Below are 14,866 nucleotides of genomic sequence, written 5' to 3'. Positions count from 1 at the left end.
AGCCAGGAGTAGAACCCAACTCATGTGGAAAAGATCTAATGCAACATGCAATGTCAAGCTTGCAAAGGTAATTAAATTGAGTAGTATAATTACCTAAATTATAGTACAGGAAATAGTGTCATATTTACAAACCTAATTATATCGAGTAGGAGAATTACATGAATGATAGTAATCATATGGATGGAGTTCACATACTTTATATGCCTTACTTTTCTATTCCAAATTCTTAAAAAGTAGGAGTTTGAAATATAACAGGAGCAACAACACCAAACGCCCAGTCTGAAGCTAAACCACCCCCAGGTTTAAATTCTGGAACTCCATTTTCCCCTCTGTGTAATCTTAAACAAGTTACTTAACCTTTGAGTCTGAACTTCCTCATCTGTAAAATCGGAATAACGTAAAAGATATCTGGAAAAAATTGTGACTACTAGAAATAATGCATAAACAACACCTATAGTATAGTTGCCTAGCTTTAAATAGGTATATAATAAAAGGTAACTACTGATAGTTTGGTTATTAAGTAATAGTAACATATGAACACCCATCAGCTAGTTTTCATTGTTGTTGTTTTTAAAGTTTATTTATTTATTTTTTAATAATCTCTACACCCAACACGGGGCTCGAACTCACAACCCTGAGATCAAGAGTCTCACGCTCCACTGACTGAGCCGGCCATGCAGCCCAGTCAACTAGTTTTTAATCAGTCTTCTTTTACTACATTTTCTGAGTTTTTAATCCATCTTTTTCAACAATTTCTTATATTTTTTAATTGTCAAATGGATTAATATATATAAGAGTTACGTATGATTATAAGAGTTCAATTATGGCCTCATAGGCCAATGAAAATCCAGAGTTGAGAAGTATCTTACTTATTTATTTATTTCTGGTGCAAACATCTGAGGAAACTGTACTAATTTTGATGGAGTATTGTGATTTGAAGACCACTAAAATAAATACATTTTTGGAAATTTAATATATTTCTCTTCACCTTCTCTTTAGCACTGTGCATTTACAGAAATTGATACTGTTTTTTAAATGAAAATGGAGGATATTCAAAATATTTCTGAAGTAGACTAAAATAGAATTATTTCTACCAGATATGAAGACTTATTATGAAATGTAATAATTAAGACTGTGATTTTGTCATAGAGTTAGAAAAGTTGAGTGTATCAATAAAGCTATACATACATGGAAATTTAATTTTTGATGGAGTTGAAATAGTGATCACTGGGAAAAGGGTGGATTCTTTAATAAATAGTTTTGGATAACTTGTTATCCATAAGGCATAAAGGAAATTTAGATCTTTTCTTTGCACTGTATACTAAGTTCACTATTTTATGAATTAAACACTTCAATTTGAAATGCAAACCTTAAATTTTTAACAGAAGACATAGAAGAATATCTTAATGACCTCAGCAGAAAGAGGGTTCTTAATGAAGACATAGAAGTGATAGCAATTGATAAATTTGAGTGTATTAAATTTTAGGGTTTCTGATCATCAAAAGACACTTTAAGGAAAGGAAAAAGACTATAAATTGAGAGAATATAGTAGCAGCCATATAAATGCAAAGCATTAATTTAGCATTCAGAACATATTCTAAAAGTCTGTAAGGAAAAAAGGAATTACAAAGAATTCAATGTAAATAAGACATATAGAGGCATTTCATAAAAGAAGATTTAAGCATCATTTTAAAGATGTTTTATTTCAGGGATGCCTAGGTGGCTCAATCGGTTAAGCGTCTTCCTTCACCTCAGGTCGTGATCCCGGGGTCCTGGGATCGAGCCCTGCATTGGGCTCCCTGCTCAGCGGTGAGTCTCCTTCTCCCTCTCCCTCTGCTGCTCCCCCTGCTTGTGCTCTCTCTCTATCTCTCTCAAATAAATAAATAAAAATCTTCTTAAAAGAGGTATTTTATTTCATTAGTCATCAGGAAATGCAAAGTAGGAACATGGTAAGATAACATTTATAGTCATATTGGAAAAAAATTGGTAACTCCAAATAACTCCAAATGTTGATGTAGATGTGGGTCAGTAACTGCTCTTACACACTGGACTCTATGTGTGTAGGTGGGGGGTAAATTGATGCAACTTTGGGAAGCAGTTTTTCTGTATTGTCATGTTAAGGTGAATGTTCATATACCCTGCGACCCATTGATGCGATCCCTGAATATACTCTCAGAGAATTTCTATCATGTGTTTATCAGAACACAAATGTGAGAATGTTTATAGCAGCATCATTTATAAAAGGGGGAAAACAAGAAAAGTGCCCACGGACGGAAGAATGGATAAACTGTGGTATATTCACACAGTGGAATCGTATTCCATCATAAAGAATGAATGATTGAAGTCTCTTGGATCAACATGGATAGGTCAAGAAGGATGTAGTTAGAAACATTCTATTTTGATAAACCTAAAAGACAAGCAAAATTAAACAGTACTTTTTCGGGTCACATGTTGTGCACAAACTGTTGTTTATGTTCATTTGCTTGTTTTATATAAAGGCTTGGAGATGATAAGCACAAAATTCAGGCTTGGGGTAACTCTGAGTGGAGTACTGATCAATGCAATACAAAAAGGACTATTTAGCTTAATAAGAATATACAATGATGAGAAACGCAATGTGAAAGGAATATAAAGTTCCTCCAAAACAAGAAGATGAAATGATGCCAATATTATTCTGGTTCGGAAAATAAATGGTCATTTAATGCATATTTATTTAATTTTTTTGTTTGATGATATATATACTTCAATGTATTAGGCAAAACCAATTAAATTTTAGAAGGAAAACTTATGTCTACAAAGCCGTTGTGAAATCTATATATAGTTTGAAATATATAGTTTCTAAGATGAAATCAAAGCTTTGTGAATGTAATGGCACAGAATGGTCCTTCAAGTTGTAGCTTCCCCAGTAGCTCTCTGAGTATGTTTTAAATTGGTTCAGGAATGGACAGCTAGATGTCAAGTCAAAAAACTTTAGAGGAAAAAATGTTTGACCAAGATAATCATGAAAATGTTAGCTGATATCCATAGAAACACTTTATAAAGCCAAGTACCTTTGAGCAACCCAAAATGACAGTTCTCTCCCATCTAGTCTTCTTATATTGCATGTCGTAAAATATGAAATATAGTGCTTTGTATGCGTCTTCTGAAAGTTTTAATCACTATCATAAATATGGGATCTGGTTAAATTCAGTGCTGGTTTATTTTCATATTCACTCCTTCAGTGTCCTTGTCTAAGCCTTTGAGAGGCTATTTTTACATTGACGACCCAAAAGGAGGGAAAAAAATGCCATTTCATTTTCTTTTTTTTTTCTTTTATTTGTTCCTTTTCTTCGTTAAAGGTCAAAGTCTGGTTCCAGAACAGGCGAATGAAATGGAAGAGAGTAAAAGGAGGACAGCAAGGAGCTGCCGCTCGAGAAAAGGAACTGGTGAACGTGAAAAAAGGAACCCTTCTCCCTTCAGAGCTCTCGGGGATTGGTGCAGCCACCCTCCAGCAGACAGGGGACTCTCTAGCAAATGAGGACAGCCACGACAGTGACCACAGCTCCGAGCACGCACACTTATGATACACAGAGAGGATCTGCTCCCTTCTCAGGAAAGAAATGTCGTGATGGCAAGCCTTACTCAAACATCGTTTACACAGAGAGATGACTATGACAGCGATTTTTTAATATTATTCAATTCAGGCATCTCCAGTCTGTTTTTCATTTTCTGATTTATAGAGGGTTTACACTAAGTGCCGCTTATGAAAGATGCTTCCACGGTGAAGATGGAGGTGAACTTGCTTTGACTATTCCAGATGTGTGGGTAGTGTGTGTGACAGTAAGCAGGTATGTTTGCTTTTGCTTGCACTGACAATTAAATTGCTATCAAGAGCAAACTATGAGACATTTTAATTCAAGATGCCTCCAGAGTGAAGATGCTGAAGATGAACTTGCTCTGAACATTCCAGATGTACGAGGTCATGTGTATGACAGTGGGCAGGTATTTGCTTTTGCTTGCACTGACAATTAAATTGCTATCAAGAATAAACCATGAAACATTTATCCTGAATAGCCACAGTGCCTGAAATCACTCTTAAGTGGATAAAAAATGTATTTTAACTCTGTATATATTACCCTTAAGTCATTTTCCTGTCTTCACTAAGTTTAGCGATGCATTCATATTAGCTGATGAAAACAGGCACTCACGATGACAACCAGAACCAGCTTCCTGTCTGTTAATACACTTTGTCATCCCAGAAACAATCAGCACGTGCTTACTTGTGTTCAAGTAGAGGAAAATACATTAGCGTCTGATAGGACATATTCTTGTACCACAGACAAAACAAATTTTATGTTGCATTTTCTATCAACTGCTGCTAATACATTATTATAAAACTTACCTAGCTCCTCAATTCTTCCTATCTTATAGCTTGACAAAAAATTTAGGATCATAGGCAAATCAGTTAACTTACAGAAAGAGCTTTGTATGACAGACTTTGTCTGATTTTATTTCTTTAAAATGCTAGCTGTTATATGATTAAATTAACAAGAAAAAAGGTTTCCCCTTGATTGGTGATGCCATTAGACAAGTTGCAAAGCAAAATTGATTTGTCAAGTTGGTAGAAAATAAATTTCTGAATGTCTTCAAATGAGATTTGGTAAAAACATTATTTTTTTCATATATGATGTATTCATGCAGAACAACAATCTTTGTATTTTGTAAAAAAAAAAAGTGTATAATAAATGATCCTTTGTAAATAATTTTGGTCTCCCTACTGTGATTTCCTAAATTTTTACAGGTCTTAATGTAAATACTTAAAGTCCCAAATTCATCTGCACTTGTGTATTTCCAGATGGTCATAATAAATGAATCATCTACATTTTTTCCCTCTGGTTTCTGAAATTTTTTACTATAAAAAAAAATCAGTCCTTGGGTAATCAAAGAGCATCTAAGAATACATTAATACTAAGCCACTTTCCTGATTTGAAGAATATGCCAAATTGATTTTTTCATGTATTTTATGTCATTGAAGACAAAAGGAGAAAAAGTAATATTATTTGCCACGATGAGGTGAAGGGAACAGTAGTCACACATTTTGAAACTTACATATAATGGATATGAATCCATTGATTGTTCCTAAGTTAAAACATCCAGAGTTTTTGATATGAAAATAAGCTAAATAGGCTAATCCAAATTCTCAGTCCTAATGGACATTATAAATGTAAGAAGTTAAGGATTATACAAATGTATTTTGTTTCATGCATGGTTGCACGTTCACTGGATATCTAAGTCCTACTGATAACTTTATAACACTTTTTCATTTGTTCCATACTGCAACCTAAAATGTTTAGAAATACCCAGCAGCTCCCTCTCCCTCCTAATTAATTCAAAATAGAAATAGAGAAAACTAATCAGTAAAATTTTCCAAAACCTCATTATTCAATTAATTTAAGTTGCTTTAGAATGGTGAGACTGACAAAAAATAGATTCGAATGATCTCAATTTACTTAATCCAGCATGATATATAGAGAGTATTCAAGAAATTTTATAAATTAGATTGTTTATATCACACTTTTTCCTTTGTGTAATAAATGTTATCACAGCAGTTAGCAATATTTCTAAATTGACTTTGGGGGCGAAGACCGTTTACATTGACACCTTCTGGGCATAAAACAAACACTCTTCTATCAATCACTTGAATGAATACAAAGTGTATTTTTACTGATGACATCTACTTGGGTGGACTGACTTTATTGTAAGATTTAAATTCAAAACATCTTGACAAATTGGAGAAGTGGGAAGATATAAATCGAATTGAGTTCAATAGGGACAAAGTGGAGGATAATTCATTGCGGCAGGAAAATAATTTCCAGAAATAAGAGGAAAAGACTGCTTAGGAGTAGCTACAGAGAGAGCTAAGTGTTGTGTCCAAAGAAAAAGATATAAGAATTACAATTTTGTATGATAAATGAAGTAGGAAAAAGTGATTCTGAATAGATATGACATTTAGGAAATGTGAGGCATTTGTATTATGGACTTTATTAGAGAGTTGTGAGCTCCTCTAAAATGATGTACTGAAATTTAACTCCAGAGACCATAAAGAATCACTAGGCAGGAAGGCCCACTGGCTGACCAAAAGGGGGCATCATTTTATTCTTAATAGATTAAAATGATCACCATATAAGATGCTGGAACATGTTAGCACAATGACGACACATCCACAAGTAAACAAGCAGGCTAGACTCATTTTAATTAGAACTTGCTATCTTTCTGGAGTAGTTTTGTAATATTCTATCTTAAAAGTGGTACATAGGTTTGCTAGGTAATACCTCCACATCGTTCCTGAATTAAAATCCTCTGAGGAAATTTAAGATCTTCTCATGTACTATCAGGTTTAATTACTCCAGAAATGGCAAAACCTGAAAGAACTCTATTTGTTTTTATTCTGCACTAGGATCCTGGCTTGCCATGGTATCTTTTCACATAATGCCCTTTTCATATAATTCTGTCTCAGAACTTACAGCTCTGTGGAAATTTATAATAGCATGAAAGTACCTTTCTCTGAAAATAGTATGGAATCATGGTTAGAGTGATTTTTCCAGCAGGATTCAGGGGGATGAACACTACAGAGTTTTTCCAAAAGCTGATCCACATATTTTTAACTCATTATTAACACGACCCCAATTACCCCTTACTTCCCATATTTACCTAGGGTTGTCAGCCTGTATTTTCCCTTTCGGAGATCTAAGACCTGAGTCCCCCCCCCCCCCCCCCCGCTCCCTTTTTTTTAGAGAACTACAGGCCCTTAAAATAACACCAACACAGTTTTTATACACTCTTGAATGATTACAAAATAAATGTAGTAATGACTCATAAAATTCAATAATAGCTTTTCTTAGGATAATAAGGTTAAAGGGCAGATAGAAAAGGTAAATTATTAGAATAAATATTTTTTGTTTTAATGCTACTAGTTTCCAATAACCTTTTAAAAAAACTACTAGCATAATTATAATGGCAAATGCTAATTTTCTTCTTAGGGAAGTTTAGAGGAAACGATGGAACTAAAATAAAATCAGTAGCAAGACAGTAGTGTATCAAGTTAGTGACTAGAAATATCTACTATAATATGTTTTCACCTTAATGTCTAAATATACTTAGGCTGATGATTTTTAAGAATAAGTCACTTATGCCATGACTTATTTTCTAATAAAATGTCATTAAGAAAATTCAGTTAATATTTGAGGTGAGTGGTATGTAGATTACAATGCTATCAAGCCCGAATACTTAATTGATATAGTTCTTAGAACCCTTTGGGGTTATACTGTAATTATATTTTCTTGGCAGCTTCTTTTGTTTTATTTTTTCAGTAAAATGCAATCTATAAATAAAAATAAATTCATAGCTACTTAGAAATTAACATTTAGTTTGATATTCAGAACATTTCAAATCTTATACATATTAGGAATCTGCAGCATTGATTTGCAAAAACTAAAAGTGTTATTAAAGTGTTCATAAAAGTGTTATAGAAGTGGGGTTCCTTGTTATGTTTCCCTATTTCCTACCTAAAGGTGACCAGAATATTGAAGAACAGCCCTTCTCATGGATACCTCAACATTTCTGCTTTCAGTTCTTGCAAAATGGTGCTAGAGGTAGTAGACAAAGGAATAAATGACTCCAGAAAAAAGATTGCTACAGCAAACTCTGCAAACCTATAAATATGTATTTTGGGATTTAAGTATGGCTTTTCTCTAAGTAATTTCTGCTATGTATTTTTACAATATTCTCATCTTGACATTTAAAATGGTTAAATATATTAAGGGTACATTTCAGAGGGTAAACATTTTTTCTTTTATATCTTATTTTTCACTTCAATAGCTTTTATTCAGAAAATCCAGCTTCAAACCACAGTCAAGAAAATAATCAAGAAAAATTTTGTTTGGATAACAATGTATTCAACCAGCTCAGTAAATCCCCATTAAAAGATTGTTTACTCTTATGAAAGATGGTTTCCAGGGGCACCTGGGTGGCTCAGTCTGTTAAGCTTCCAACTCTTGATTTCTGCTCAGGTCATGATCTTAGGGCCATGAATTCGATCCCCATATCTGGCTCCCCCTGAGTGGGAAGTCGGCTTGAGATTCTCTCCCTCCCCACCTCCCCACCCCGAGTGCGTGCGGGCGTTCTCTCTCTCTCTCTCTCTCTCTCTCTCTCTCTCTCTCTCTCTCTCGGAATTAAATAAATAAATAAACAAACGACCAAATAAATTCTTTTTAAAAATATGGTTTCCAGAAAAAAAACTTCCAAAAGAACGAATTTGCAAATACAAATTATCACATCCACTACATGTAAGGAGTGACACAGTGATTCGAGTCTATAGTAATAGCAAGTTTGGGCTGTACTTCGCATTTCTGTCCTTTATGAACAAATGAACTGCTGTAAACATATATTTGATTTAAATGAAAAAGAAATCACATGACTTAGGAATAATTACACTATCCTAAAATTACTTAAACATAGATTGTGTTTCTTCGTATGTGTGATATTGAGAGTTGAAAACAGTAAATATTATTTTGGGTTTTTTTGTTTAGTACAAATGCTAATTTTGAAAATATATCGCTACTTGCCCAGTTTGATGAAATGTCACACCTACATTATTTATTTAAAATCAAACTTTTAATGCTTTTTAATTATGTGCACGGCTTTCACTTTCTTGAGTGCAGGGTTTAATTTTCTTTGGATTTGCCAACATCGTATCATAATTTAACATTCTGATATTACAGAATTAGCACAGTAGGCCCCCTTACGCTGTTTTGCTTTCTGCAGTTTCCGTATCCTCCGGCAGCTTCGGGTCTGGAAGCAGACGCTCCTCCTTCTGACGAATCATCAGAAGGTTAATCCTAGCCTAACTTTACCTCAAAGTGCCTACGTCACTCACTCCGGCCTGTCTCCTCACGTAGGCGGTTTACCATCTCTGGATGTCCGGAGAAGGGTGAGTACGCTATGATGAGATATTTTGAGAGACACTACATTCACATAACTTTTATTACAGTATATGGTTAAAATTGTTCTATTTTATTATTACTTATTGTTGTTAATCGCTTGTCATGCCTAATTATAACTTACCATAGTTTTGTATGCCTAGGAAGAAACAGGGTTTGATACTATCGCGGTTTGAGACATTTACTGGATGTCTTGGAATGCAGCCCCTGTGGCTAAAGGGAGACATCTGTAAATGAAAGAACTTGTTCAAAATAATTTTACCTTAATTTTTCTTTAAATTTTTCCAGATTACCTTAGCAAATATTTGGTTAATGTCGAATTCAATTCACTAATTCAGTCAACAAATATTTGTATACTAATTATATGTAATGTTCTGCTCCATCATTTATTTACAGCGTTACAGATTTTTGTTAGCATATGTCTTATCACATTTGGATTGATTGTGTATTCAGCATTTTTGAGTACTTATTCAATCCAGTTCCATTTGGGCAATGCAGGAACTCATTTATATCCCCTGAGTGCTGGGTAGGGGCAGACATAGCTAGCTGCACCTGGCTCATCTTTAAGAGAGGGCGTGCTTAACAAGGGCTGGCTGACATTTATGACCCAGCATTTCTGTGTTTTCAACTATCATTTTATTTCTTTCAGAAGATTTTCAAGGTACTGTAGCAAAACTCACAGTGATTCTGATCATTTACACTCCATATTTGAAAATTTATTTTGATGACTGATGTGGGAAACCAAGGCAAAAGAAAAATTAAATTTCCTTACTACATACGCCCCACTGAGAAGTCCTTGAAACAGGCAGAGTAACATTCCTCTAGGAACTCAGCTGCCTCAATGTTAATACTTTGCTAAAGGCAAGAGGCAATCTTAGCCCTACTCCCAGGATCCTGTAAGTGTATTTTAATATATAAAAATTTCTTTGGAAAAAATCCCTTTATCTCTACCCCCCAAGATACATTTTAGTAATCATCCCTGAAGCATATGACCCACTGATATGCATCTGAAGGGTCTCATGACTGAGTTTAGTAAAAACTAAACTCATTAGTAATAATGACCTTTACTAACAATAGGTAGCCCCCTAGGATCCTGGAAACCTTGTTTCCAAAATACCTGGGAGGCTTACGCTCTCCTTAACCCCCTCCCAACTTGGAAGTATATAATGAGCCACTCCTCACGACCCCAGTGAAGCTCTTTCTGCCCAAGGCCCCTTTCCCCATCCTTTAATATAACCACCTTTTTGACCCCAAAGACATCTCAAGAATTCTTTCTTGGCCATCGCCTTCAAACCCTAACATCTTTCCTACATCACTGGTTATTATTTTATTGCTGTTTCTTTGAAAAAATATATATATTTTAAAAGTTTGTTAGACTATTACAGGGAATTTTACTAGATCATAAAGCAAGTTTCTTGTAAGTCATTCTTTTAGAAATTTGAGTACACCTGTAGTTTTCTGTGTCTTTCTTACTAATCAATTATAAAGATAATTTTAAAGTGACTTTTAAAGATGTTCAAAATAATTTTGATGAACATGTTCAAAGTTAAAGAAAAGTCATTTGCAATTTAAAAAAAAATCATAAATAAAGCCATATGAAACAGTGACTCTTTGTCAAACAACATTGACGTTCTAGGTGGTTCCCTGGGCTGGAAGACAGAAGAACTGGCCCACTTAAACCATTCAGGGAAACCTGACTCATGAAAATAGCTGCTGTTTTTGTTTCCTTTCTTCTGCTGTAATCAATTCTCCACACTGAAGCCAGAGTGGTTCCTTTAAAATGCAAATCAGATAAATAAGTGGTTCATGGTGACTTTGTAAATGTAACATTTCAAGTGAAAGCTGTAGTCTATAATGAAACACTTGTAGACATTTAAAAAAGGCAATCAGAGCATGTCCCTCCTTTACACAAAACACTCCAATGGCTTAGAATAAAAATCAGTAGAGAAGGAAGGGAATAACGAAGTGGGGGTAAACAGAAGGGGAAATGAACCATGAGAGACTGTGGACTTTGGGAAATGAACTGAGGGTTTCAGAGGGAAGGGGGTAGGGGGATGGGCTAGCCCGGCGATGGTTATTAAGGAGCGCACATATTGCATGGAACACTGGGTGTTATACGCAAACAATGAATCATGGAGCACTACATCAAAAACTAATGATGTATGGTAACTAACATATAATTAATAAATAAAATAAATCAGATCAAATCAAATCAAATCAAAACCCTTACCTGGGCTTCAAGACAGTCAGATCAGACCACAAACTGGTGACTCTTCTTGTCAGCCAGTACTTACTCTGCATGGCCTCAGCTCCAGTCACTCTTGCTTCCTGCCTACATATGGTCACCTTGAGTATTCTTCTCTCTCATTTAGGGCTTGCATTCCCTGGTCGTCCTGCCTGGAATGCTTTTCCGTCATATATATCTTGGATTTAGTTCCTCGTTTCTTTTAGGTCTCTACTTCCTTTTAGGCCACCCTTAATCTTCTTAAATAAAATGGCACTACTTGTCACATTCTACCACTTTAATTAGTATTGTTTTTTTCTTGTTAGCTTTAGGTAACTTTCTGCTTAGTTCCTCCTCTTACTGATTTCACGCTTCATGAGAGCAGGAACTTTGTTGTGTTCACTGCTGTGTCTCTAGCATCTTGAACAGTTCCCAGAAGCCCCAGCCTCTATCTTGGGTTTTTGTGAATTAGAAAAGGGCACTCCTGCCTCAAAATATTAGGATGCCAACACCTGGTGACCATAGTGATCATTGTAAAGCTATATGGTTATTGTGAGGCGAAGGACACCTCCTGGAGATATGCAGTGCATAATGTGCACAATTATTGACCGACTCTGCTCTTCACAGGTTGTAGCAATCAATCAATATGTGTTGAGCTAATCTATTCAAAGACATACCTGTAAATCTCAATTACTTGTAAAATGTAGCTCTGAAACATATTTTTAATGGCCATTATAAGGGTGTCACAAGCCAAAACAAAAGTTTGGTTGTAGTCTTTGAAATTGTGCAAAAAATATATCAAGTCAGATGAGACTAAATAGAAAAGTTAAGGAGAATAGGCTCTAACAGATGTTCACTTATGGTTTGAGAGAAAAGGGAAATTTTGCTTTTGCTCAGATGTCTGTCTTGAAATTCTCACAATTTTTTGCAGACAGTTTGGCTGGCTTCCAAACATACATCGTTGCTTGTCTGGTATGAGGAATGCCATCTGTGCAGTATGGAAGTCCTTTTTCAGAAATGGACTGCTAATTACCCTCTGGGCAGGTGCTGTTAAAGTGAAATCAGGTGTCAAGCTTACAGTGGTCTAAAATGACTATGTTTTGTTGAAAAAGAATGGCATAATATTGTAAAATGGAATTTAAGCATAGCATATAAGCATTCCATTTTGGGGTGTTGCAAAGGTCAGATTGCATAGCAAAACTGTAAGACTTTCAAACTACTTCTACCGTCAACAATGGAATAGAGCTTTACAGTAAGTTAGGGATATAGGCTACATCAAAATTATATATTTCCTACTAAAGTATCTTCCCAGTTATATTTTTTTCTGAAAAGTCCATGAAAGAAGAACAGTGAGATGAAAAGCATAGCCACCCATTCCAAAATACATAAATTCATTTTGCAAAATTAGTCAAAATTAGCTTTAAATAATTATTAAATGGAACCTATTTTATTATCAGAGTAAACAGGCCTCAGTGGAGGTTTTTGGCTCCCTCCAGGGCAAAATGGCCAATTTATTTCCTTTAAATATATTAATTAAAAGGAAGTATTACAGGCTTTCACAGTTTTACTACAGACTCATGATGACACACTCCTTTGATATGGTGCTAACTCATAAAGCAAGGTAGAAAAATCTCAGACAGTTTTTAAAGTATGAGTATAGAGATGTCTACCACAATAAAAAGTCTTCCTTAGCATTTTAAGAATCTAAATTTGTTATTGCTTTTTGTGTGTGACCTATCTGCTATTTGCAATATAATTAATGCATTATATTATCTAATCCCTACAGCAGCTCTCTTAGAGTCAATTATCTCCTCTGTCCTTGGCTACAGTTAAGATAATTGTGTTCAGTAAACTGAAGTGTCCTGCCTAAATTCTCATGCCACTGAATGGCAGAGCTGGGGCTCATAATTAAAGCTTTTGAACCCCAAAGGCTGTGTTTTATCTATTTCAAGACAAATATATTAGGTAGAAAGATTTCCCTTATTAGCTCATCTAATCTCAAAGGAAAGGTCATTAGCATAGTAAAATCTCATCATTTACATACTTCTTGGTCTCAGCTAGAATTTCAGCTACTGTAGCCACAAACAGGGCCATAAACAGGAGGTTTAAAAGACTTCTCCTTCATCATGAATTTAGTGGATCTGTTAAAGCCAAGAAACTTAAAGCAAGAAGCTTATTCTTATAACCAATTCAATTGCTCAGTTATCTTGTTTCTCATCCCACAGTGGATTAGAATTATCAAATAAGACATGGGAAAGATATTATTGCCAGACGCAGGGCTATGAACTGGAAGCTTACATATCAAAGGAGAATACAGAAAAATGATAAAAAGTAATTTGGAGCTGTTTAAAAGATAGACTGGGGCATATTATAAGGGTTTATTTGAGCAAGAAGTGATTCAGATGGGGTAATGCCAAACTGAAAGTGGTTAGGAGCAGTCCCCTGACAGGAGCTGGGGGGAGACACTTTCATAGAGAAGAGAAGAAGCTAAGTAAGGAGATTATTGATTAGTTATAGGTTAAATTCCAGTTGGCTGTTTGTGATTGGATGGCCTTAGCATTTTGATTTTGTAACCTGGAGGCATTTACAGGCTTAGGTTTTCGTTTGCTTACTTGCATAGGCTGCCATGGCATTAGAGCCACATCAGTCTAACAGCCTATAAGTTTAATTAATTTAACAGAGCTAATTGCAGTTAGATTAAAAAAATCTGTGTTATAGTATGATTTGATTATTAAGATGTGTTAAAAACAAGACAAAAGGCCAAAAATGAAGTGCTAAGCCCTGTCACCACAGTGAGATTTAATTACAGTTCCAGTTCTTCCAGAAATGAAATCTTAAACCAGTCAAAAAGGAATCACCGGATGGGCACTAGTTAGGCAATCTGCCTGATAGATCCCTGCCATCTCCTTCAGGAAAGTGACTTTGCAATAACTAGCCTGCTTTTCCACCTCATGTAACTTCCTTATTCCTGCTCCCTTCTGCCTATAAAAATCCTTCATTTTATATGGCTCCTCAGAGCTCTTTTCTATCTGCTAGATTGAACCGGATCTGAATTAAATTTTGATCAAATAAACTCTCAAAAATTTTAATGTGCTCAGGTTATTTTTAAAATAGCTCTAGGGTCAGAGGAGGAAACCAAAGGAGACCCCCAGTGGGCTTCCAGGAGCAGTGGGTTTCTAGAAACAGGTAGTGGCTGAGCCCCTGAGCTCATAGTTTTCTCAGCCCCTAGAGGTCGTGGGTAGGTCTCTCTCAGGTCCTGACTCCCCACCTTTTGCATTTTGTGCTTTTGGACTTTGAGTATTTCTTTTTCTAGACTGGGTCCATAAGCTGGCCAGAGTCAGCGTGGGTCCAGCTTAGAAACCACACTGGGTCTGGTGTGAGACTGGGTCCAACTTAAGCTGGAATTGGGTTCAGTATGAGGCCTCTGGTAAGTAAAATTTTGTTTTAAGGCTGAACAAGCAGTTTAACCTTAACAAAGGTAATCTTGAATTACAGTGGCCACAGTGGAGAATTTTTCACCTAGATATGCTTATCCATTTATAAGGTGCCCTAGAGAAAAAGGGGTCTTAGCCAAGCACTCACTGTAAAGGGTAGAAGGGAAGTTACTTTTCCTTCTGTACAGTTTTTGGTGACCAAGATGAGATCCACTGAGACACCCCACTTG

General features: G+C 35.4%; 1 protein-coding gene across 1 annotated transcript in view; it reads left to right on the top strand.

The window, feature by feature from the left end:
• MEOX2 (mesenchyme homeobox 2) overlaps nt 1–4,739 on the top strand; it is a 71,860-nt gene extending 67,121 nt beyond the window's left edge. Inside the window, exon 3 of the mRNA XM_026506838.4 lies at nt 3,339–4,739. Within this exon, the coding sequence (XP_026362623.1) occupies nt 3,339–3,563 (225 nt within the window). The 3' untranslated portion in view covers nt 3,564–4,739. The remainder of the gene's footprint in view (nt 1–3,338) is intronic.
• The last annotated feature ends 10,127 nt before the right edge of the window (nt 4,740–14,866 follow it).

This window comes from Ursus arctos, unplaced genomic scaffold (assembly GCF_023065955.2).
Source record: "Ursus arctos isolate Adak ecotype North America unplaced genomic scaffold, UrsArc2.0 scaffold_3, whole genome shotgun sequence".
Taxonomy (NCBI): domain Eukaryota; kingdom Metazoa; phylum Chordata; class Mammalia; order Carnivora; family Ursidae; genus Ursus; species Ursus arctos.
This window is presented reverse-complemented; position numbering and strand designations above follow the sequence as displayed.